The sequence below is a fragment of the Pithys albifrons genome, chromosome 5 (genome assembly GCF_047495875.1).
Source record: "Pithys albifrons albifrons isolate INPA30051 chromosome 5, PitAlb_v1, whole genome shotgun sequence".
Taxonomy (NCBI): domain Eukaryota; kingdom Metazoa; phylum Chordata; class Aves; order Passeriformes; family Thamnophilidae; genus Pithys; species Pithys albifrons.
The window spans coordinates 52,874,643-52,900,742 of record NC_092462.1 but is presented as its reverse complement, the minus strand read 5'-3'; the positions used below and the strand labels follow the sequence as shown (position 1 = coordinate 52,900,742).

Genomic DNA, 26,100 nt, shown 5'->3' with positions numbered 1-26,100 from the left:
AATTGTTATTGCAGTTTAGATTATTAGCTTCTTTTCATAAGAAATAGTTCTTTTCATCCTGCAACTATGCTACTGTCCTTCTTATCCTCCTCCAAACACATAATTTAATAAACAGTTAAAAGGGTTCTTTTCCCTCCAAGTATGTGCAAAGTAGGGAATGCATGCAAATCATTTAAGAACATTAAAAAGGGACCAATACTTCTACATCACTTTTAAGTTTACTGGGCCGTCATGCTGCTAGCATTGTTAGGGAAGGAAAATTATACTCTTCCTGTGCAAGGAATTTTCTAATAATTTCTCTTCATCTTTGAAAAACTAGATTGATAAGGTAGCTGTTCAGAGAGTACCAGTCAGCAACTGACCCAAATAACAAGCCCTAAAGCTAATGCCAGGTAGCTTAGAAAAAACAATGTTTTGTTACAATTAGCACATAAGGATACAAAAATCATAAATAAAAATTATCAAAATCAAGGAACCAGTCAAAATAAGCCATCCCACATGTACTTGCAAAGCAGCATTGATGTTATGTTGATTTGCATGCTGTGATAAAGTCTAAATTCTTATTGTGTTATAATCTGCTAGAACTAATGTCAGTTATACTAAAAATTTGCCTTTGGGCCTTCATAAAACACATTTGTTAACGGTGGGTTTAGGTGCACACTACACAGTCATGGGTCATCAGGCTCCCAGTGACTGCATTATTCTGTGTAAGTTGTGAAATCATTTTCTTGACATTTAATTACACAATCAGTTTTCATTTGTAGACTCAACGAATCTGTTTAGCTCTCACAAGAAGGAGCTAAAAAATAGAAAAAAAAATTGCAGTGAAATGTCATGGCATGTTACAACTAGCTTCAGTACTCCTAAAGTCAGGAGGAGTGTTAAAAATTCTGTTACACCATCAATGCCTCTCCCTCTGATAGTGGCTACACATGTTACTGAGAAACATAGCTTAATTATGTTGCAAAAAAGCATAAATATATAGGTCTACTTTCAATGGAGAGTGTGCATATGTGCTTACAGTGGGATTTAGATAGGTTTTGCAGTCCTAAAAACCTCTCCCCAGCTATTGCAACTTTGACAGTTACTACAGACTAAAATGCATCTCTGTCAATCCCTTAAAGTGTCTGATTCAGCCCTTTTTGCCATGCTCAACTTAATCTAAGCTCTTTGCCTCATCATTTATCACTTAAACACCATCCCAAAATGGAAATGTAGAAACTAAGCAGCGTTTCTTATAAACACTAGTGAGATCTTATTTCCCAGAAAATAAAAATATGGCCCCTTGCATATGAAGCATACCAAAGAGGGCAGTAAGAATGCAGAGGAGTGTTAGCTTTGAACTCTGTGGTTTGGTGTCCAGAAGCCAATGCCCTGTCCTCCCAGCTGACAATACTGATAGACTCAGATTATCTTCTTCCTTTCTGGCTCCATGATACCTATGTCCCTGGATGCTCTGTAAGGCACATTAAACAGCAATTGTAGAAGAAGCTTTTCTCTGTTAGCTACACTTCACCTATGAGATGCAACACAGGATTTCAAGCCCCTTTCACAGTTCTTTCTGGCTTGGATGAGTGTTGTGATTATTTTACAAAGCAAGGGAGGTTACAACACCATGCCCTCCTCTAAAAGACAATATTGATCTACTTGCTGTTTCCAAGAAAAGGTATGTTTCCCACTTGCTGCAGGCAGGGTACTGATTTCCACAGACAAGGTTATTGGCTTCAGTCTGAGCTGTGAGCTACAGTCTTTTATTAAACATAACCCTTGTGGTTTGTTTTTCTGCCCAGTTCTGCTGTTGTAAAGTGTTACAGGACCTGTCAGAGAGCTGACAGAAATCTGGACTGCAGTAGGAATTACCTGCAAGGTCCTGAGATTTATGTGAAAGGCAAAATGTATGTCTGTCAGGAAATCTCACACAATTTCAAAAACAGAACAAAGTGAGAATAATGCATTTGTCTGGAGGAGAATCAGACAGAGTGAGAAGCTCAAATCTCTAGGCAGAGCCAGTCCTTCCTCTACACTACTTTTATTTACAGACCTCTTTCCTAATTGTATTCTTTTTGACTGATTTTCTCACCTGCATCTATGCTCAGGCTGATCAAAGAGCCAGCAATGATAAGTAATGAAGAGGCAACAAAATTAACCAAACCGGTGCTTCATGATCATGTAGAAGACAGGAAGAATGTGGAGGAAGACCACGTTTTCTTAGTCACGAAAAAGGAGTTCTAATGAAGCAAAATTTATTGGGGAAGTAGGCCATGAATTTCTTCTAGAGGAAGCATTTTCACTCTCTAAGGTAGACTGTTAGCTCCTACCCACTCTGTCCTGAAACATTACTAATCATTATTTCGTATCTCCCTACCACTAGGGAAAAGCTTTGAGATTTAAAAATACTGCACTGTGGGTGAAGTTCAGAGTTGAAGAAATTGGTAAATTTACAGCTGGATTTGGCTGCTCTCTCTAATTTTCTGAAAGACAAGCGTCAAGTAACTCCACCATCATTTTCTTCTTACACCTTATGTCAAGAACAGTACTCACAACACAAGGCTGCACCTTGTCCTTCCAGTCCCAATTCCAGTCAGTTTTCTCACCAGGTAGTTCAACAGCCCTTTTTGGTTTTCATGGAACTGAAACAAGGACCCATCTTAAGTTTCTGAAACTTATATAGCATCCCTGGGGTACTTCTGCAGTGCCTCTGTGAAAAAAAAAAAAAAAGTGAGAGAAATTAGGGCATGACTCTGAAACAACACACTACAATATTTCTCAAGCCAAGGAACATAAATGTATATCTGGGCAGTTGGAATAACAATGTATTTCTCAGTACAGAAATGTCTTTCTTATGCCGTCAGCTTCCTATTCAGCTTCCTTTTCACTTCAATAATCTCAAAAACTGTATTTCTTATGTTTTGTACAGTCAGCTGAAGTTCTAAAATTAAATCATTTTACTCATAGGCTTCAACCAAAGGATTGAGGTATTGACAAAAAGCAAACAAAACTGCTTGATACTTTTCTATGGTATGATTTTTCCCTTGAAAACTAAACAGGACAAACAATGTAAAGTAACTGTTTCATCTCTACTGATATGTGAATATACAAGATCTTTCAAAATAGAAATACTTAAAATGTTTATTTTTCAAACTATCATTAGTCTCATTTTCTAGATAGACAGTCTGAGGCAGTGGCAAAAGCATCAGGAAGGTACAAGTTTCCATACTGAGTTGTAGTAAAAGTGGTAAGAAGATTTAAGAGATCTGCAGCAGACATTCTGTCTCCTAAGCTGCATTGCCTTACAACTGTTGTCAGGAGAAGAAAAATTCTATTCTAAAAGCACTTTGACCTTTACATCCCAGAAATCATATATTATAACATTTTTGTCCTTTTTTTTTCATATGTTTTTATTCTAATGGGAGTATTTTTGGGAGACAATGCCAATGCAATATAATTTTTTTCCTTTGATAGGCAAGAAAACCAGTCAAATTTATTTATTTATTTCAGTAATATTCTCTCTGTGCTTGCATCTTGAGGTCCTTACACTGTACTGCATTGCAGCTAGAAGGACAAAAAAAAGAATAAAGGCAACTATTTTCAGGACATCTCCTGGGCTCTCTGGAACTCCAGCTTCCTAAAACTTGGTTTAGATTAAGCATGTTATTACAGCCTTTTTCGTCTTGGTTTCAGTTTTCAGTACAGGTCAACTTAATGGCTTGAAGTTTGTCCTAACAAGCAGTTAACATATATTCCATTGAGATTTTCAATTAATTCACATATTTGGGGTTTTTCTTACTAAAGTCGTTAGTGTAGTAAATACAGGGTTTTGTGTTTAATTCAGATGATTCAGTGATGTTTAGCCATTGCGCTATTGTTCTCTTAAGTTATAAAAAGTAATATTATAGGGCATGCTTTTCTATTTGGTTTTGGTAGTAAATTCTTGGTTTCAAGTCAGATCATATTTCTGAGAAACAGAGTTCCAGCTAATCCTGTTACTTTGATTTTCTTTTTTTTTTCAACAATGTATCTCTGGCTGCACCTGCACATCTTATATCACATACATAATTTCTATAGGATACTGTTAGAATGGAGTTACAATATACTGGCAAGAAACCAAAAAGACCTATGGTTGTATTAAATTTAGAACCTTAAAAACTGGGATCCTGACCATTTGTTTCAGATTTTCAAGATGTGGTTTACCTGTATATTTGGTTTTGTCCTTTAAGCCTACATTTCTGCAGACAAGGTAACACACCTACATGTTACATCTCTGAGTGCCTTCCTTGACTTTCATGTGCTGCATAGACAGGTTCGCACAAGCAAATGCATTCTCTTACCCCCTCTAAATTCAATATGAAAAATAAGACACAGAATATAGCCACTATGCATGTAAAAAGTAAGATTTGAAAACAATGGAGCATTTCTTGTAGTTATGCTGACCTGATTCTGTCTTCAATTCATACATACGTATGTAGCAGTTGAAAGAACTTGATGGGTATTGGCATCTGATTATAGTAAGTATGCTTTTTAGAAAAAATATTTAGATGACACTTCAGGTGTTTTTACCCTTGTTTTAGATAGACATGTCAAGCACGTACTTGTGTTTTTTCTTGATGTGTCTGTTTTGTCTGAGAAGTCTGATCCTCTACAGAGTAACATACTTTTTATCAGCCAAAACACATATATGAACATCGCAGAAAGCAGTGGAGAAAAAAACACATTTCTCTGAGTAAAATGGCTGTTTGACTGAAACGTATGGCTTTAAAGTAGAAAAAAAAGTTTTTATTTCATAAGAAAGACTTTACACAAAAGTAATGAAGCCTAGAAGCACAGGCTGAGGCAGCAGGGGTGCCTCTAACCCCAGGATTCACAGAAGGCAATGAAGAGCAAGTGACCACAAAAGAAAGAGGGATCCAGAGGGACTCACTCTTGTAGCCCATGTTTAGGGCACTCATGCAAACTGTGGAAAGATAAGGTTCATGTTTCTGCTCCAATTAACATTCAGTTACTTATATAATGCTATGCAATTTCTTGTACAGAAAGGAGCTGCTCTAGCAGGACCTTTCTTGTGCAATTGCTTCCCCATCATTCATATCCAGAAGCCTTATGGTTTATACCTGGTGACCACAGACGTGTCCTTCTTCCAGTTCAGGAGAGATTCTGAAACAGGCCTTTTGCTTCATGGTTGTGCTCCCTTATTACTGCTTTGTGATAGATGATGGCCTGACAGCTACATCCTGCCCCTCACCAGACTTTTGTGCCTTCTGGTGAGGCATGACATGATAACAGACTGCAGTCTACAGTTTTCTTGGGGATAGTTGAAGGACACCTCTGGGACATCAGTAAGACCAGCATTTCCCAATCCTGGAGAACAAATGAACTTAATACCCCATGATATTTTAAAAACACTTAAATCCCTACAATTTTCAGGCCTGAGTGTTAACCATTCAACACATCTTCAATAATATGAGATACTCTTTCTCCTAATAGAACTGTTCTATTTGAATAAGTGATCTTAGTTTAATCTTACATTAATTTAGCAGGCTGAAATACAAGTCATTAAGGACCTCATCACAAGGGGGCAAGGCTTTCCTCCTTCAGTAGTGAGCAGTTTCTGTAAGGACAGGGCTGAGAATTAGGAACAGCTTCCACTACCTGGTTATAACTAACCATTGCAAACCTGTCCCATCTCTGAATCCCTGCACACAGGCTTTATTCCCTGCACTTAATCCCTGTGGCGCACGGGGACAATAATGTTTCCAAGTCCTTCATGGATCTTGCAAAAACATGTATCTTGCAAAACCAAATTATTTAAGGAGTGCTTAGATCTGGACACACAGAACTATACTAAGTTAAAAAATTAATTGTGGTTAGATTTAATTCCTTCAAAGATGGTTTCTTGAATGCTTATTCTTCAAAAGCTGGCAATCCAGGACTGATGTGAGAAGAGGCAGAGAGGACATATGTATGCACTTCAGTGTCACATGTGGAACTTCACAAAGACCAAGAGGTAGGACTGATTCCATGAAACCCAGCAAAAGATTATTGGATCAGATCTTTCCTGTGTTGGCAGAATAGCAAAAAAGTTGTTCAATTAAGTTGAAAAGTATCAGAAATTACTTCACGTAACATTACAAATCTGACTTCTCCAGTGTCTTGGTTTGTTAATACTTGCTGTTATTTGACAGCTTGTTTGTTATAAAATTACACTAAATATCTTAGTTGGAATTGAGCATATTTAAAATTTCAACTTATATTCCATTAAATTTTCATTTTAATATAAGGTATGGTATTAGGGTTCATGAACATTTTAGTTATGATGTCTGCACCAATTACATGAAATACACTGAGTCCCTTATATCTCAAAATCAAATTCAAGTCTTCTTTGTTTCCTACTTTTGATCATTATTGTGACTGTGCCTATAATTTTAATATCTTTCCACACCAAGAATAATAGAGTGAAAAATATTTCCCATCTTGATCTAAACAGTAGTTTTTTAACCTTTGTTAAATAGTGACTTCAGCCTCAGATTTAACAAAACATCCCTGGTAGTGTTCGAGGCCTCACTGGATGGAGCTCTGAGCAACCTGCTCTAGTGGAAGGTGTCCCCAGCCTATGGCAGGGGGCTTGGAAGTAGATGAACTTTAAGGTTCCCTGCAACCCAAGCCATTTTATGATTCTGTGATTCTATGAAAGCTAACAAGGCCAGTGCTTAGGTTGTTCTATGTTAACTCTTTGAAGTTTTGTTAGACACATATGGTTACTGAGGGTTTTATACATGTTTGTCGGCCTGGTAGCTTTATACAGTTCAATCACCTTCAATCTAATGAATCTTTAATTTGTGTTTTACTATTAAAGGAAAATGACTCATCAGGTGGGAGATTTTGATTCACGAGTCTGCATATAAAACTGGCTGTTGAACTGAACAGAGCATAAACATTACTGTTCCCTTTAAAAATAATTTCCTATAATAATCATCAGAATGCTGCAATTTTATAATCGCATATTGAAGTTTTAGGTTCTTACTGTATAGTATTATAATATTTTTCATAAAGGTGTGAAATAATGGTAATTCTTATTCGCAGACTTAGTATGAAGGAACATGAAGATTGTGAGAAATTTTATTTTCTTTCAGTCCTGTTGCTTTTTTTAAAATTTATTTTTCTAAGAAGAAATCTGCATTTATTTGAATCTTTAGGTAAATGGAGATAGGGCAGATATTTCCAGAGGCTGCAGCAAGCCTCTGGCACAGATGCAGCTCAGACACTGAAGCCCTTGAAGGGAAAGTGCAATTCAGAGCTTCTCATTTAGGCCTCTAAGATTTGAGTGGTTTTGTGCTACCCTGATAGACTACACTTATGCAGACATATATAAATTTAACCATAATGACACCAAAAGAGCAGAGGAAAGGAGTTACTTCCAAGCCTCACCTCTGTGTCTAACATGGAAAGATGTAGTTTTCACAGCCTGTGCATGCAAATACACCCATCCTAAGGCATGCGTCTATTAAAATTACCACAAGTACATATAGTCTGTTTCTACTTTTTAGTTTTTTATTTATTCACTAGTGCCAGTGCTACTGGAAAACATGCAATGCATCCAGAGGAAGGTGTGTTCAGGTGAAGAACTGTTCCCCAGGAACTGCATGTGTTTATTTGGCATAACCCAGCATTCAAGGATCAGTTTCTCTGTAGACAACAGCTGCACTTACTCAGCATGCCTCCTGCTTCCAGCCTGGCGTGTGATATTGCAGTCCTTTAGAAAAATAGTGTCAATTACTTTGGTCCTCTCCAAAAAATGAAAAGGAGTTGTGTTTCAATACCTCAGGGTCTGTAAAACTGGGCTGTAGATTGAGGCTAGTCTGAAGTTGTCAGAAAGCATAGGAGTGACTCCATGAAGACTGTTCTACTACATAAAATTTGCTACCAGAATATTCTTCAAATGGCTACATAGAGTCAGGTACTAATACCAGAACCTCAGCTAACTTCTCTTAGGGCTTTAAGAGGAATGCAGTTGCAGTGCAGTGGCTGGGATTGCCCTGCTCTAAATGATAGACCTGCTCAGCAAGTATTTAGGATTTGCTGGATCATGTCAAAGTTCCTTTTTATTGTGTTTTGCTCAAGTAGTCAGGAGAATGATCCCTAATGTGAGATTATTTACATAATGTCTTTTGCAGTGACAGATGAGAGGCAGGAAAAAATCTGTCTTTTAATTCTAATTTACTACCGGTTGTTATTTACCTATAGTACAGTGGGGAGAGAACAGCACAAACTGTACCGGAGAAGCAGAAAAGTACACAGAATAATTCCAAAACAAATTTAGTTGATTAAATGCTGTGCATTAAAATCAGACATATTAATGTTAGACATTTTTATATTGTTGATGAAGGGCCCAGGTATTCATCTTTGCTCGGGCAACTGTATGTTGAATCCACTGGACTTAAATTCAGAAAAAGCGTGGCCTAATGAATTCAAAGTAATAATCTCTGTACAAGGTAAAAGCTCCTCTGAGAGAAACTCAGGAGATTTCTACATCAACCTGAATGTGAAAAGGCTTTCCAATTTAGCATAATATGAGTTATTAACCTCACTTGAATGAAGAAGGAAAATAATATTACATTTTGTTTAACCTCTGCAGCTTTCAGAATTCCAAAATTATAGAGCTCTATGAATAGATCAGAACAGTAAAGCTTCAAAATTCTCCCCAGCTACCTCATTATGTGAAGCAACATAGCTTTCTCTATGAGGGGAGCTACTAGTTAAAATGATCACATAGAAAAAAATAAATTCAGATTATAAAAATACTGGATAATTTCATTTCATTAAAATTATAATTCACAGAATCAGCTGGGTTGGAAAAGATCTCTGAGATCATCAAGTCCAACCCTTGGTCCAACCCCACTATGATTACTAGATCATGGCACTCAGTGCCACATCCAGTCTCATCTTAAAAGCCTCCAGGGATGGTGAGTCCACCACCTCTCTGGGCAGGCCATTCCAATGCCTGACCACTCTCTCTGTAAAGAACTTCTTTCTGATATCCAACCTAAACCTCCCCTGGCAGAGCTTAAGCCTGTGCCCCCTTGTTCTGCTGCAGGTTGCCTGAGAGAAGAGACCAACTCCCACCTGGCTACAACATCCTTTCAGGTGGTTGTGGAGAGTGATAAGGTCTCCTCTGAGCCTCCTCTTCTCCAGGCTAAACAACCCCAGCTCCTTCAGCCTCTCCTCATAGACTTGTGCTCAAGTCTCTTCACCAACCTTGTTGCTCTTCTCTGGATCCACTCCAGCACCTCAATATCTTTCCTGAACTGAGGGGCCCAGGACTGGACATAGTACTTGAGGTGTGGCCTCACCAACACAGAGTACAGGAGAAGGATCACTGCCCTGGTCCTGCTGGCCACACTAGTCCTGATACAGGCCAGGATGCCATTGACCTTCTTGGCCACCTGGGCACACTGCTGGCTCATGTTCATATTCCTGTCAATCCAAACTCCCAGGTCCCTTTCCTCCTGGCTGCTCTCCAGCCACTCTGTGCCCAGCCTGTAGCGCTGCAGGGGGTTGTTGTGGCCAAAGTGCAGGACCCGGCACTTGGCCTTGTTGAACTTCATCCCATTGGAATCAGCCCATATATCCGGACTGTCCAGATCCCTCTGCAGACCCCTCCTGCCTTCCAGCAGGTTGACACTCCCTTCCAACTTGGTGTCATCTGCAAATTTGCTGATGATGGACTCAATCCCCTCATTAAATCATTGATAAAGATGTTGAACAAAACTGGGCCCAACACTGATCCCTGGGGAACACCACTGGTGACTGACTGCCAGCTGGATGCAGCCCCATTCACCAGCACTCTCTGGGCCCAGCCAGCCAGCCAGCTTTTAACCCAGCAGAGAATGTTAATTCTAGTTACTGAACAGATTTGCTCCATTCTCCTGACTCCTTCACGTGCACCCTGAATGAATCTACTGTGGGATCTGAATGGGCAGTCAGGCAAACCCAACTTTCCCCTAATGCCCTCTCTATTGGAGAAACTTCTTGAAGGACTCGAGTGCTGTGACTTGTTACAAACTGAAACCTGGCTTATGAACTGTCACAATTCCTACATTCCTTCTAAGCAGTGGACAGACATTGACTTGTTCCTGCCCACCAGCTCTTTGTCATTGCTCCTCTGCTGAAGGATGCCAATTTCTTGTCATCAAAGCCACTAGAGTAGTTCATAAGAGTTCTTCCTAATCTGCTCCAGGCAAAAGTCTCCCAGCTTAGTTTACTCAGTGGGAAATGTGCTCTGAGCTAACTGAGGTGGTTTTCCCTGAAAGAGGTTAGGAAGAGTTCGTGCACTGTTCTGATGTTTGTACTCTGAGGCTGCAGCATCTGGCATGGTGAGCCACTGAAGCACCTTCCCCCAACACAATGGATTCAGAAAAATGGTCTGCCTCTTTGTGCTTTTATAATCAGGGAAGCAGGCTTCATCATCATCAGCTATTGACTTTCAGGGTGGTCTTCAGTTGAAAGAGTTTAAAACAGCTTCTCATTATGATGAGTGGTTTAAAAAACATTGAATGTTTAGATATTATTATTTACAAATAAGGTAATTTACATTTTTAGGGTACTACTGGATTTACATTAGCATTACTTTTCTAAGTGACCTGTCTGATTCAAATGAAGATGCTGATACTGTTGGTTCCTCTCTGCATTAAGTACTCCTCCTTATTAACTCAAGACCTTTACTGAATACATTTAAAATGAGGAAAGAATTTTTTTAAAATCCCATTTTAAATTAAGTAAGGATTCTTACTGACTTCTGTGGACAAAGTATTTAATGCAGAATTGATCTCTTGATGACAAATTCGAAAAAAATTGTCAAAAGATTGCAGTAATTTTCTTTAACACTATCATCTATGAAGTTGTAGGGCATTACAACCATATTTTTATAAAATATTTATGGAAAGTAAACTAAATAAATAAATCCAAAAAATATTCTCATAGACTATCATAACCACTATTTTAATCATCGTTTTTGAAAGTGAAATATCTCCTGTGCCACAGTTTAAAAACTGACTTCCACAAACCTTTACCTTTATACAAAAGATACTCATTTAAGTACTAAAATGGGGATTGATCCATTTCTACTTGGCATTTGGTCTTTCCTTGCTCCACTGTTCATTCAATGAACAGCTACTGGGGCAAAGACAACGAAAGAATATAAGACAGCAAAGCAGCTCATGGTTCTGCAACACTGATCCTTGGTATTGCTAGTATAAGCCACATATTTAATAGCACCAATATGAGCTGTGCACAACATCATGTGAATTTTTATCAAACAGAACACAAACTTTATTAAGAATAAAGTCAAGAGGTAAAGAATACAGAGATGCATCCTTATCCTGAGTCCAGAGAAAAGTATTTCCACATTTGCTTTTGCACATGAGATTAGTCTCTACCTGTGCCTAATGGAAATCAGAAACACATGAGTCAATACTGTGCTGAGTATGTTGAATATTTTTAATTACTTCTTCTGAATGCCTTTGTATTTTCATTATCAGTTAATATCATGAAGACAATGCATATCCTTGAAATTTTACGAGGTCATTGTAGTAAGACACAACTCAGTACAGTACCTTTAACAGTAATTCATCTCACAGTATTCGTTTCCCTTACTAGTTATTTCAAAGGCATTGAACTACTACCGGACATATTTTTATGCAATTCAGATCTTGAGGAGGCTTTTTGCAAAACAAAAAAGAAAAATTTAATCCTTACTTTCCCATAAATGCATAGGGCCTATTGGGAGAGAAGTATGGGAACATCCGAATACCAGGGGAAGTTGAATCAGCAGAATTTGAAATGATCCTGGATGCTGCTGTAGAGGCCAAGCTAGAGACAAGGATTTTAGAAGAGTGGTACTGCAGGGATGAGAATGCAGTGCCACCAGCATATTACCTCAGACCAAAATCTGAAATGCTGAAGAACTACCAGAATACGGTAAGACATAGTCACCTGCTCACAAAATCCTTCTCTGTCAGTTAGTGGCAGGCAGTGCCCAAGGCCAGGCACTTGCTGCTGTCTCTGAATTGGCTCCTACAGCCCTTTCCACACCTGAGCAATATGGTGAAGGGAGCAGCTACAAAACACCAAGGAAAAGGACACATTATGACTCCTGCATTGATGTGGTCTCTGCTAACAGCTAGATCAAGTGAACTGTGGTCACACATGACCTGCTGGGGCCAGTGAGACAGTTGTACAGATTTCTGTTCCCTTCCCTGATGTTTTAACAGGGAGAGCTCAGGCTCTTCTGCTTTGTATACAGGATTTGCAGAGGAAATACACATTTTCCCTTTTATCCCCGCAGAAGAAAACTCTAACAGACAAACAGGTGCTTAGCACTGTCTTGAGTCACATATCATACTTTTAATTTATTAACTATAATGTCATATTTTTGAACACTGTTAATTATTTTTAAAACAGGCATTTATCTTTAATTGATGAAAATAAAAATATTATCTATTTATCAGGGCTCAATGCTACCCTCTTACACTTCCAATGTACTGAAAAACAGATTTTAGTGTACAAACAATGAAGTCCTTAAAAGAGTTTGCACTTCATTTTGAGTGCATACTGTATTATTGGGTTGGGGGGTTTTTTGGTTTTTTGTTTTTGTTTTTTTTATTACACCTTTATAGCTTTCTTCAAGCTACTGATACATAGGACAAAGTAAAAAGATATTTCTAACTTAAAGTTGTAACTTAACAATGTAATGTAGAGGTAACATAACTTAAACATGTAACATAGAGTTACAGCTCATAAACTCATAGAAAGTAATAAAAGATACAGCTGTGAACATGTCAATAAAGTTGCTAGGGAGTTTATGCTGGAGGTTGTCCTTTTTCCTGTTACACCCTCCACGAAAACTGGAGACCCCTTAAAAATTTCACCTGCAGTAAACAAAGCCCACCTGCCTTAGAGAAACCTCCATCATGGCATTTGTGAGACACCATCTGAAAAGATTAGTGAGTTTAATGAGTTTCTCTCTGATGACAGTAAGATTACTGTTACTATAGCAATGAATGAAAGTAATGCTGCATATAATCCTGTATTTTTAAAATATGGTAGCTAATATAAGGTGCTTAATTATAGGTACCAGGAACCTCATTTTCAGTTTTGAGATCCAAGTTTAAATTAATTATCATTACTGCTTCTCATTAGAGGAGTCATAATTTTAGCAGTGTTACTGTTGCTTTATTATCATTATTTCAGCCTTGATTCTCAAAACTCTCTTTCTCTAAAGGTGTTACTGGCCTTATTCTTGAAAAATTATTTCATTGGCTGTCTGTGCTAGGAATTCAGAAAATACTCCAAGTAGTTAACTCTTAAAATTCTAAAATGGAGTACATTATGGTCAGTATAAAAAGTTTACCCCTTTTTTATTGTTTTCAGAGTATGTGTTTCTTTGTTACCATGTTATTTTTGACCTTGAATATTAGACTTTTATTTCTGAAGTTGTAGATGTCTATATTATACCTACTGTTTAACTGTGGATATTTTTAAAAGATGGAATCTTCTTCAACCTCTGTGAATGAGAACAAATGGCAAGATATATCAGAAGAGATTAAGAAGATTTTTAAGACTGCTGTGAAATTGCTATATGAGAAAGGAAAGATGAAACATAGCCAAGCAAAGAGATATCTTTCATCTGGTAAAGTTCACACTAATGATTTCTGTGTGTCCATCTATTGTTTTTTCTGTCAACCTTTCCACAAACATGAAAATATGTTTCTGTTGGCATTTCTCATATAATTAAAGAGAAAAAAAAAAAGGTTTGTTATGCTTGCTTGAGACTAAAACCCATACAAAGGCACCCAGCAAATTTGCTGGTTTTCTGTTTTTTACAGAGAACAGATGCAATCATTTAAGAGTCTGCCTGTTGGGGGTAGGGCATGTTCTTGAACTCTTTATAAAAAGAAAAGTTAACCGAGACTCTGTGTTCTCTTTTCACTGCAGCTATTGAAGATGAACTTGATTTTGCCTTGGGTAAACAAACACCAGCTTTCCTAAAGAAGTGTGTTTGCTACATTAGGAAAATTGCCAACATTGAGCGCTTTGTTAAAATTCCAGAGATGGGAAAATACATGGATGTGGTACATACAGCAGGGAAGTTTCTACGAGATCCTGAAGCCCATGAGAAGCTCATCAAGCTCAGGGATGAATTCATTCCTACCATTGTTGCATCATCCAATCTGAGAGTGTACACATCCGTCACTCACTGTGACATGAAACTGGGTTACTCCCAGGAAGTGGAGAACCATTACATTGAAGGACTTGGTAAACAGTTCTATGAAGACATGATTGATATAATCCAAGCTACAGTGCAGCAGAATTTTGATACGGAGACAGACATGCTGTATGATGAAGTTCTTCAACACTCGTCACTGTGTAAAACATACTCCACTTTTTATGAATATAGATGTGAGGCATTAAACATAGTTCACAAGTACATTTTACCTAGGAAAATAGGACACATTAACCCTCTTATCATATATGGAGGACCATGCACAGGGAAGACTCTTTTATTAGCTGAAGCGGCAAAGAAGGTAAATAAATATTAACACATTAACATCATGTTGGGAGTATTACCATGTGTAAAGGCCAACTTAGTTTTCACTATTCCTTTTGTCAACATATCTGATATCAATATATAAAATAAAAATAATAAATACTCAGCATATTACTGTACACATAACAGAAAAATAGTTACTTTTCAGTAATAGCATATCTGTATCATGCTTAGCCAAAACAAAAATAGTTCATCAGATTTCTTAGAGGTCTAATACGAAACAATATATTTTGAATTAAACGTGTATTTTAGAGTGATCTATTTCCCTCTTGATCCATTGAAGTCCTGTGAACCCATAACCATTTAAACACCATATGCTTGTTTTAGTCTTAAATGCAGTATTTAGCCCAATACACTTGCTACAAATCTATCTGAAATAATCTGCAAAAATACCTGTACTTACTTATCTGACATATGCTGTTTAAGTCATTGAGCTGATTACCACAGGGAAATGAATGAAACACTTTGTGCAAGGGAGAACCAGATGCAGAAAAAGACCAAGCTGGCACCTCTAAGCCTCATTCTCCAGCTGGGAGTCACACCTTTGAATTCGCTGCAGGGTGGTCAGAGAATTTAACATAGTGGGCTGGGAAACAGCCATATTAGCCTGAAGGAAGTGGAGAAGGGAACAATACTGTTAGAGATCCCTGGATCTGCTTCCTTTAAAGTCACATTAGTTGTGTATATCAAACTTGGATTTGCAACTCAGGATCTCATTTTGAATCTGAGTACGTAAGTCAGCGTAGAGTCTTTGGTTATGTTTTTTTTTTTTAAATACTGCAGTAACCCAAAGTGAGGTGAAAAGATGTAGCAAGTAAGAGAACCGAGTGTATTAGCCTGCACAGACTGGAAAGATTTAAAGCCACGTTCCTCACTTGCTTAGAGTGCTCTAAACAAAAAAACTGCAAGAGACAGATACATTTTCCTCCTTGTGGCAGTGTTTTAGAGCAAAAGACACAGGTACATCAAGGCAGAGCGTAGTTCTATGGGGAAGGGATTAAGGTAACCAGCTAGTTAAGGGAAACCTGTACTCTGATCCCTGTCCTCTAGAGACATGCATTTATACTCTGCTGAGAATCCATGTTAAACAGGTTTAGGTGGTAGGCTGATCTGCCTGGTGTGGGATGACATTGCATAGTGTCTAAGGAAGTTTATTTAGAAGAGACTCTACCTACTTACTTTCAGAAGTGAGACACAAATTTTGCAAAGAGTACCCTGGGATTTACAGACTACATTCTAGTCTTGTCCCCTTTGACGTAAGCCTTTTTGTGGATCTGAGTCCTAGCATTTTGAGATACTACTTGTGCTAAACAAAGATGATCTATGAATGGATTTCATTCAGTACACATAAATAAACCTACCTTGAACTCTGCCAGTAAAAGCATTTCTATTCAACCAGTAATATTTTCAATTATTTATTTATTTATTGGCAGTCACTATGGTATGTTACTGTGCTTCAATGAGATATAAACTAAATTATATTCTATATTCTAGGCCTATTCATGGTTGCAAGAAGAGATGGGACCAGATTCTGACCCTGTGGTAGTTATAAGATTTTTGGGATCCACTGAAACAAGTATTGATCTGAAGAATATACTTCAAAGCATTTGTGAACAACTAGCCGTCAACTATCGTTGCCTCATACAAAGTTACCCAAAAAAGATTCATGACCTTCGGGACTTGTTCATAAATCTCTTGAATGAGTCTTCATTTCACAGGCCACTGGTGATAATATTTGATGCCCTAGAACAGCTAACAGATAGTGATGATGGTAGGAAGCTCTGGTGGCTTCCCATTCACCTTCCCCGCACAGTACGGATAATTTTGTCAACACTGCCAAACAAGCATGGGATCCTGCAAAAACTGAGGTGCCTTATTCACGAAGAAAGCAACTATATTGAATTGACTGCAAGGGACAGAAAGATGTGTAGTCAAGTACTGAAACATCAGCTGCTGCGAGTTAAAAGAAAAGTAACATCAGGGCAACAAATCTATGTCAATGAGGCATTCTCCAAGTGCACACTGCCTATGTTTGTGAACTTAACCTTCAGAGAGGTCAGGAACTGGAGATCTCACAAGGATGTGGATGAGTCCTCCCTCTGTGTCACTGTTCATGAAAGCATAGAGCAGTTGTTTTGGTCACTGGAAAACAAGTGTGGATCAAGACTGTTGTCAAGAGCACTTGGCTACATCACTATGTCCAAATCTGGCCTGAGTGAAATGGAACTGGAAGATATTTTAGCCCTTGACAACAGTGTTATGTATGAGCTGAATGAGAGTGTAAGAGAGAGTAATCCATTTAGAATACCATATATATATATTGCAAGGCTTAAGGAGGGCTTACAGGGGTACTTAATAGAGCGACAGGTGAAAAATGTAACACTGCTTCTTTGGGCAAACAGGCACTTGCAACTAATTGCCCAGAAATTGTACCTACACAATGAAGAAGTCTTGCGTGAAATGCACACAGTCATGGCAGAGTATTTCCTTGGTGTTTGGTCAGGTGGACGAAGAAAACCTTTTTACAGCAATGACCAATATCTGAGTGGCTGTCCTGGTAGAGGCCTGAACGAGGATGAAAAGCATTGCATGGATCAGACTGCTTTTGACAGGCAGGCACCAGATCAGCCATGGGTCTTTCAATGTAATCCATTAGAGCCTGATATCTTTTTTATCAATCACAGAAAAATGACAGAACTTATTCATCACTTGACAAGATGTGGAAGAACTGATGATCTTCTGTATGGAGTCATTATGAACTTTAGCTGGCTGTACACTATGATTAAAATAGGGCAGTTTGATAGAGCACTTTCTGACATAGAACTGGCTTACACCCACTCTCAAGAAAAGGAGCTGAAATTTCTGGCGAGTACTCTCCGCAGTATAAAGTTCAAAGTAGTAAAATACCCAGGCTCACTCTCTGCTGAGTTGCAGCAGAGGCTTCTCCCGGTAGTAAGCTCATTGCCCAAACTCAGACATCTCCTCTTAGAATGTGACAAGGATGGACCCAAGTACTGCTCTATTGTCCCTTTGCATTCCTCCATGGATGTAACTTACAGCCCAGAGCGCCTGCCATTGTCATCCAGTTGCGTGCACGTCACTGAGATTTTGCCTACATTTAATCCCAGCACAATTATTGCTGCTTTAGAAAATGGCTCCATTAGCACTTGGGATGTAGAGAGCCGTCAGTTACTAAGGCAGATTACAACAGCTCCATCTGTTATCTTAGGGATGAAACTTAGTAGTGATGAAAAATATCTCGTAGTGGCTACAACAAACAACACTCTTTTGATATATGATAACATCAATTCCTGTCTTCTGTCTGAAGTGGAAATCAAGGGGTCAAAACACTGTGGAATTGGGGGGGGCTCCAGTTTTATAAATGGATTTACATTATCAGTCAACCATGCACTTGCTTGGCTGGAGGCCAGTAAAGATGTTACTGTAATAGATCTGCGTTATGGCTGGCCTCTCTATCAGTTCCACTGCTGGTACGAAGTGACCTGTGTGCAGTGTTCTCCAGATGGAGTTTATGCATTCTGTGGACAGTATTTGAACACTGCAACCATTTTTCACTTGGGCAGTGGAGAGAAGCTGGCCAATGTGACCTCTGAATTTTCAACTGGGTTTGTGAAATTCCTTCTCATTCTGGACACAGCCCAAGAAATGGTGATGGTAGACAATGAGGGTAGCCTCTCTGTTTGGAATACGGAGGAGATCGCAAATCCCCAGCTTACAGATGACTTTAACTGCAGAAGAGAAGACAGTGAAGTTGTCAGCATAGAGCTTTCTGAAGACCAAAGTGCAATTTTAATTTGTAAGGCTCTCAGCATTGAACTTCTTGACACTCGAGTGTGGAAGGTGGCTGAAAAGTTTAGAGCTAAACACAATGAGCATTTTATATCTGCTGTGTTGTCCAAAAATGGCAACTGTATAATTGCTTCAATGGAAAATACCTCAGCCATTTTTGTTTGGAGAAGAGATACAGGACAGTGTATGGCAAGCTTACAGGAAATCTCAGGAACTATAGTCAGACTCATTAAATCAAATCATCATAACATGCTGCTATCCTTATCCACCAGTGGTGTCCTTTCTATTTGGGATATAGACATCATAACTGCTATGTCCAATATTGACAAATCTGGCAAGCCTATCCAAAGACTGGTGTTGCCACCCAGAGGTGAATTAATATACACATTGGATGGATCGGATTCTGTCCACAAGTGGAACTTCAGCACTGGATTTATTGAAGCTGTGTTCAAGCATGAAGGTATTGTTGAAAACTGTGTGCTGACCTCTTCTGGAGAGATAATGGTTACCTCAGATGACAAATGCAGCCAGTATGTGTGGCATACTGCTAGTGGTGAAAATATCTTTCGCATTAATGGACAAAAAATCTCGGAGCTAATGATTACTCATAATGATCAATTTGTAGTCTCTCTCTGTGAGCAAAATGCATCCAGAGTTTGGCGACTGGCCACAGGGCATAGGGTTTGCAATATTTTAGTTGCCTTACAGAATGCATTTATAACAACTGCAAATACATTTGTAGTCGGAATGGCAAAGAACAAAGTATTAGCAGTGAGTCTCTGGACAGGCAGTATAACAAAGAAGTTTTGCTGTGATGATGGTGCAAGCATTGTGGATATTAAGTTAATACCAGACTGCCCAGATATTATAGTATTTATAACATCTACCGAAACCGTGAACATCTGGAGCCTGACAGAAGAAGTCATCTGCAGACGTGTACAACTGCCTACCAATTTCTTAAAAAAATTAGAAGACTTTGAAATATCTCCAAATGGGAAGCTAGGAATTATAACCCGTGGTGATGACAACATCAATGTTCTTGATTTATACAGTGGAAAACTTCGTGTGGTTCACGCTCCAGGTGTCATCTGGCGGCAGAGGCTGTCTCGTGATGGCCGCTATCTTGTGTACATTTGTTGTCGTGGTGAGGAAGATGATGACAATGGTGCAGTCTCTAGCTTAATTGTAATGAGGCTAGCGGATGGCAAAAACATCGGTGCCTGTTCTCTTTATAAAACTCCCACTTTCCTTACACTCTCACAGAGACATTTAAACATTATTATTGGATTTGATGATGGAAGTATAGGTACTTACACTGTAGTGGATCGAGTTGATGCTGCACTGAAAATCAAAATTGCTACTTCAAACAGCCGTCAGATTTTCAACAACACAGCACAAGTCATTAGGCCAAAATGTCACAATTATAGCTTCAAAGTGACTGCAGACTGCATTTGGAGAGAATCAACAGAAGTATTTGCAAGGGATAGCCCCATTACAGTTACAGAGCCTGAGGTGAGTGAAGCAACACCAACCAAAAAATACAACTATTGCTATGAGAAAGTGTGCTCAGCCATAGATTGCAGAGGACATAGTTTTGCCTCTGACAACTGAGTAACCATCTGGATGAGCTTATCTGAATAGCATACTCACATAGATACATTTTCTGAATTAATGTAAAAATCAGTGCATTTCTTGGAAGATAGATAGAAACAGCAGAGGGCAGACTCGCTGTTTTTTTTCCTGTCTTACCTTTATGTAAACGTAAAAGTAAACATAAAGCAAATGGGCTGCAGGGTTTTTTTTTTTAATTTTGGAATACAAGGTTCAGTCCAGAATTTCACCAGGGCCTTGATTAAAAATTTCTAGCAATACTATCAAAATTGTTATGCTATTACAGAAGTCAGGTGATTGCATCTGGGGTTGACAGACTGTTTTAACTAGACCTAATGCTCCACATGATTGGTGAAAAGAGTCAGACCACTATTTTGTATTCCAAATCACCTACATGGGTTTACAGCTAACAGTTAGCTTTATACCTACTTGCAAAAATGCATTTCTCTGCTTGATGGTGCAATGACAAGATGTCACCTGCCAACCTGGAACACTTGATACATTCCATCATCATTTTAAAAATACCTACTTTTATTTTTCTTTTTAATTGGGATTAATCTTTGGTTTGAACAGAGTAGGTGCTAGTCAGCTGCAAACATGTCAGCATGTGAGGCGACAAGTATTTGTTCACCTTAATGAATGGAAAGTTGTTTTTTTTTTAATTGCATGCAGGGATTTCAGGTTTCTGTATTGTGATAAAAATGATAAAAATCCTAGGTTGTAAAAGAAATATAGGGATTTGGGTTTTATTTTTGATTTGGGGAAATTTTTCGTCTTCAGATTGTGTATTAGTACAGGTTGTAATGAAAATTTTTCAAAGAGAAAGAGCATTACAAATGAACAGTTAAACATGTTAATATCTTTATGTTAAAAGGTTGCTATCTATTTTGTTGTAAGAGAGTCTAAAGTATCTCCTATGTCCCAAAGGTAATCTTAATAGTTTTCAGACCTGCCCTGTATTAATCCTTATAACATTTGCCTTACTATCGTTTCTGTTCTTTCCCATGGTACAGATCAAATGACCAAACACTCTGGGACTCTTTGTATATGTGCTGAAATCCTCCACTAAATATAAAGGCTGTCCAAAGGTCCTTTACTGATCCAGTTTGTAATGGGTTTTTCTTACTTCCACATATGTGCAAGCTTAACTTTCTGCTTTAGAACTGTTTTGAACCTTTTGTAAGTTTTACCAGTTTCAAGGCAGAAATTGTAAAATAATGACTAATGCTATAAGAAAATTTACATTTTCCCAAGTAAAAATATATACTGGACAATATCTGGAAGGATAAGAAAATTTTCCCCCCCTTACATATCTTAAGGATGGCATATCTGTGGAAATATTTTCAAATTGTTTAAACAATTGTTTTATTTTTAAAATCAGAACTCCATGTCATAAATTTCCAAGAAATGAATGCTAAGCTAGAATTTAATGTAGTGTGTGAATGTTCAGTGTACAAGCCAATGTAGTATATTAAGTGACTTGAATGATTTTTCCTACCTTGTTTGCAAGTAATAGATCATATTGAATGTTTTTATGTAAACTTTGTATTGTTGGGAAAACCTACCCAATCAGAGAATTATATTTTCATAAATGTCAAATTTAGTTAAATTTTGTTACAGAGTTGTTAAATTAGAAACCTATTGCAGTCTTCAAACAATATACAGTCTTGTGTATGCATTGTTTGTACTAATAAACTATGGAAGCAGACTTGTGTGTATTCCTTGATTTCAGGGAAATTTCACTCTAGCAGAGGTACAAAAGGCCTCTACAGCTCCCTTTGGCCTGTATTTAAATAATTTTAAGGGCTATATTCATAAGGAAAAAAATCAGTATTTTTCCCCTTTCACTTGACTAAATCAAGCATTCTAAAACCCAATGAGATTTGCCAATAAACCAACATGCTTAGGTGGTGTTGATGACTAGATTGCATACTACTGGTATGTAAGTCAACAGACATGAAGGCTTGTGTAAACTACCCAATAGAAGGCACAGAAAACAGAGGAGCACCTGAAATCCCATTCCACTTCAGACCTGTGGAGCTATGGACAGAGGCTGTGGGAACCACAGGTCCCAGGATCCTGAAGGTAAACAGCTTGTACCTTCTTTCAAACACAGTGCATGTCTCACACATTTCAGCCTGGAACTCCTTATGCATATCCTTTATAATGTTGGAAAGTTAGGTCTGTCATTATCTTGGAAGAATAAAGTACATCTCCTGTCTGCCAGGAGAGTGGCTAACTTTAGGTAGTAATGTAATGTAATCACAGAGCCACAGAATATTCTGAGTTGGAAGGGACCCACAAGGATCATCAAGTCCAACTCTTAACCTTGCACAGGACATCCCCAATAATCACACCAGGAACCTAACCTATCCCATTCAGCTTCCCAGCTTTCTGAATCAATTTCTCAGGGGTCAGTTTCCTCACACTGAGCCTAAGAAGCAGACACAGGGTTCTGAATGGCATTAGGCTTCTCAATGTCCAAATACTTGCTACTGCAAGAGTGAGTGCTCCATAGTCCCTTACAAATCTGTCTCCAAGTACATCTATCCAGTGTTACGGAAACTAAGTAGTTTCTCCAATAATTAGCCATCCAAATGCCAAGTGCTGTTCTATCCCTACACAGGAATAGAGCAATTTATTTTCTGTTAAGTAGCAGTATTTGCATATTTAGTACAAAACTTTAATTTATTCTTCAAATAAAGTTCATCAATAAACAGGCTCAAATGGAATCCGTATTTTCTGACACAGAAGATTCTAGGAATAGGCTGTAGCTGCAAGAAAGCTTTAACAGGGAATTAGCCGGAAATTCTTTGGCAGACAAATGTAAGCCGGAGGTCAGCTAGAAAAAATATTTTTATCAGTAATTTCCTTTACACCACAGCTGGAGAATGCACGGCCCGTGACTTCATTTCAAATGGCCTGTGGCCATTCGACTTACTATCTGATAACATCAAAATGTGAGTTAACATGTAGCCTGGAAAAGTTTGCATTCAGAAGGCATTCAGGTTTCAGTGGCTCCCCAGCCCTGATTGCTCCATGCTGCAGACTCAAGCCCCTACCTGTGGAAACAGAAGTTTTAGCCATCTTGCAAAGAGGATTTAAAGCAAACACAGATTTCTAAAAATGGTCTTGATATGCAGAGGGGACCATTTCAGCTTAAAATCCTGAGGGTTTTCCCTTTGCAAAAACTGTGTATGTGTCTATATGATACATCATAAAATGGATTCTTTTGGACAGTACTATGAAGCTATTAACAATCTGCTTTGTTTTATTTTGTTGATTAAAGATTTTAAAAATACCTGATTAAATATACATATTAATACTGGAAAAGGATAGACTAATTTTATTTCTTCTAAATCCAAAGACATCTTAGTTTTTTACATTTTTTAATATAACCATAAAATTGATTACATAATCACCCAAAAGACTAGGGCCTTTGGATAGGCTTCATTATTGAGGATTTGTTACAAAGAATCTCTATAAAGCATTTATGCTATAAATATGACTTACTTCAAGTTCTTGTACTCTGTTATGGACATTACTCGATTATCTCTTCCTGGATCACCACATGAGTGCAGGGAGTGTACTGAGCTACATTTTCTCACGTGGTTTGCCTTTCCAGCCTGGTTACTGAACACCACTCTGCATTTTGGAGGTAGTCTCCTGACTTACATGACATGTGGTGATGCTCTCTGTGAATCTGATTCATAATCTCAATTCTCAATTTCAACAGGAAGGCCAAAGCCTACAGAAATAGTCATCACGATCCTTCCCAAAGCAGGATAAGGCATTTCATCATGTGCTTCTTCAGAAGGGGCAGTTTGCACCACCACCCTTCTGTGAAAAATTAACTTTCACTAAGGACAGGTTTTACACAGTGCTCAATTCACTCAAAAACACAGGCCAATAACCAGAAGAATGTGACGGAATATTCCCCCAAGATGTCCAGTCCCATATAACATGCTCTTAAAATCACAGATGGTTCCATCGTTCCCAAAGTGACTGTTAAAATCTGTCTACAAGCTCTTCTCCTTGTCTCTCCTGTGCCATCATCTCAGGCCTATGCTCCTCTTGCTTACCAAAGTGGGTGATGTCCCCATCCCAGCTCAGCAAAGCCCCTGACATGTTCCAAGCCTTGGTACACTCTCTGCCTTTTGGCAGCTCACTGGTCTGCTCTCCAGCCTGAGCAGTGAATATACTGAAAGGGGGTTTTGTTCACATGTTCCCACTCAGAGCTTTCACCACACAATACTGTATAAAATAAAATCACCTGCCTGCTTTTCTACCACATCTCTGATTCCACATGCATTTCAGTGCATGTGAGAAAGCTTCTAGACTGAAATAGATCTATTCAGCATATTTAAAGTGAAATACACAGAATTGCAAGGTGAGAGATGAAGCAAAAATACAGATATGGTGTAGCACAGATGAAAACAGATCATCGCCAAAGAAACAGGATAGTTTGCTGCCATTGCCTGTTAGTAAATTGCCTGGCACTTCCCGCTGTAATATGTTGAAAATCATATATGAAGTCAGAAAGTTCACCTTTTAGGCTGCAATTTTTCAAGGCAGCCTTATATTCTAGGCAGAGCATTCTCGAGAAAACCTCAGCCAAAACAGTGGACTAGGATAAAGGAGAGTTTGCACATACTCATAGAAAACCGATTTTCAGAAGTGCAGCACGCTTGGGATTGCAGAGGCTGGGGCAGAACTACAGCAGAAATACTGAGTGTGGGTTTGAGAAATCGCGAGTGAACAGCCTGTGGAATAACAAAAAATATAGTAACCGTGGAAAGGCTCTGACAAGGCCAAGTATCGGAGCCCCGGGGGAGGCGCTTCCTTGAGGTTTCTTCGGTAGCCTCCTGGCTTACAACTCAGCTTTTCAACTGGGACATTTCGCACCTCATTAGCCCACCAGTCACGGGTGCGATGGCAAAATACCACAGGCAGAACACGGCAGGGCTGGCCTATGGGCATTAGCTCCGGCTTTGCAGGGCTGTAAGCCGGGCTCAAACACACACTTGCACGGGGGTGCACACAGCATCGGGCTCCGTGCTGCAGAGGGAGCCCCAGACTGCTCGCATTTCCCACCTCCTTCGCCTCCTTTCTCAGTCTGGGGATATGTTAGCCTAACAATTCTGTACTTACTAACCCGAGCGCCTTTGGAGAGTTTAGTGAAGGTTTTGTACTGACACTTTCAGGCTCTTGAAGTCCATTTTCAGCTAAAAGTAATTGTTAGCAGGAGAAAAAAAAGTGCCAAAGAGTTGTTGCAGAGCTTTGCAGCTCACAGCCTGTAAATGATACTTGGTCTTTACGTTATGACATATCCCTCTACTTAAAATAAGCATATCCAAAGTAGCTTTTATTAATTTCTTTGCCGGCACCAGCCGTTTCAACCCTGATGTGTGCTGGCTCCTGCAGTGTCAGGCTGGGCCACGCGGCGCGCCCGAGCTGCTGCTCCCACGCACGGGACCTGCTGCCTTCCGCAGCCCACTGCTGACATGAGCTTGACAGTCTGAGATTCCGCTCAGAGTGGATAAACGGGGAAGCACAACAGGGCAAACCCAGCCCATAGTGAAGCTGTATTTTAGGAGGACAGTTTGCACGGGAAAAGTAAACAGGAATCCAGCACCCTCCTTCAAAGGTAGGCACGGATGCGACGCCCGCAAGGCAGGGAGGCAACCATAAATACGGCATTATTTAGAGTGAGAGCAGCACACCTACTCAGTACAGCAGGCAAACTTTATACAACTGCTTCCATGGGGCTTAACACCACAAAAAAAAAACAAAGAAGGGATTTAGTTGAACATTTCCAAAGTACTATCAAGAAGGCTCTGTTAGCCCCGCTCTGCACCCCCAGGCTGCGACACAGGCAGTCAGCTCATCCAATCTTAGGGCCAGTTCTTTCCGGGAGGCTTTTTTTACAGTTTCCAGGTACATCGATATACGTTAAAAATAACACCTGACACAGTTGCTTGCTTAGGTTCAATCTCTCCTCCTGCACAGGGAACACTCTCTTAACTGGGTTGTGGCAGTAGAACACGTTCCATATCACTTTTGGAAATACCACACTCAAA

The 26,100-nt window shown here is 39.0% G+C and overlaps 1 protein-coding gene across 2 annotated transcripts in view; it reads left to right on the top strand.

Annotated features, from left to right (window-relative positions):
- The window catches only part of NWD2 (NACHT and WD repeat domain containing 2), a 53,234-nt gene extending 31,506 nt beyond the window's left edge, over nucleotides 1-21,728 (top strand). For both annotated transcript variants that reach the window (XM_071556657.1, XM_071556656.1), the window contains 4 exons: nucleotides 11,767-11,970; nucleotides 13,537-13,681; nucleotides 13,987-14,576; nucleotides 16,094-21,728. In XM_071556657.1, coding sequence (XP_071412758.1) covers nucleotides 11,767-11,970; nucleotides 13,537-13,681; nucleotides 13,987-14,576; nucleotides 16,094-20,020 — 4,866 coding nt within the window. In that variant the 3' untranslated portion in view covers nucleotides 20,021-21,728. The remainder of the gene's footprint in view (nucleotides 1-11,766; nucleotides 11,971-13,536; nucleotides 13,682-13,986; nucleotides 14,577-16,093) is intronic.
- The last annotated feature ends 4,372 nt before the right edge of the window (nucleotides 21,729-26,100 follow it).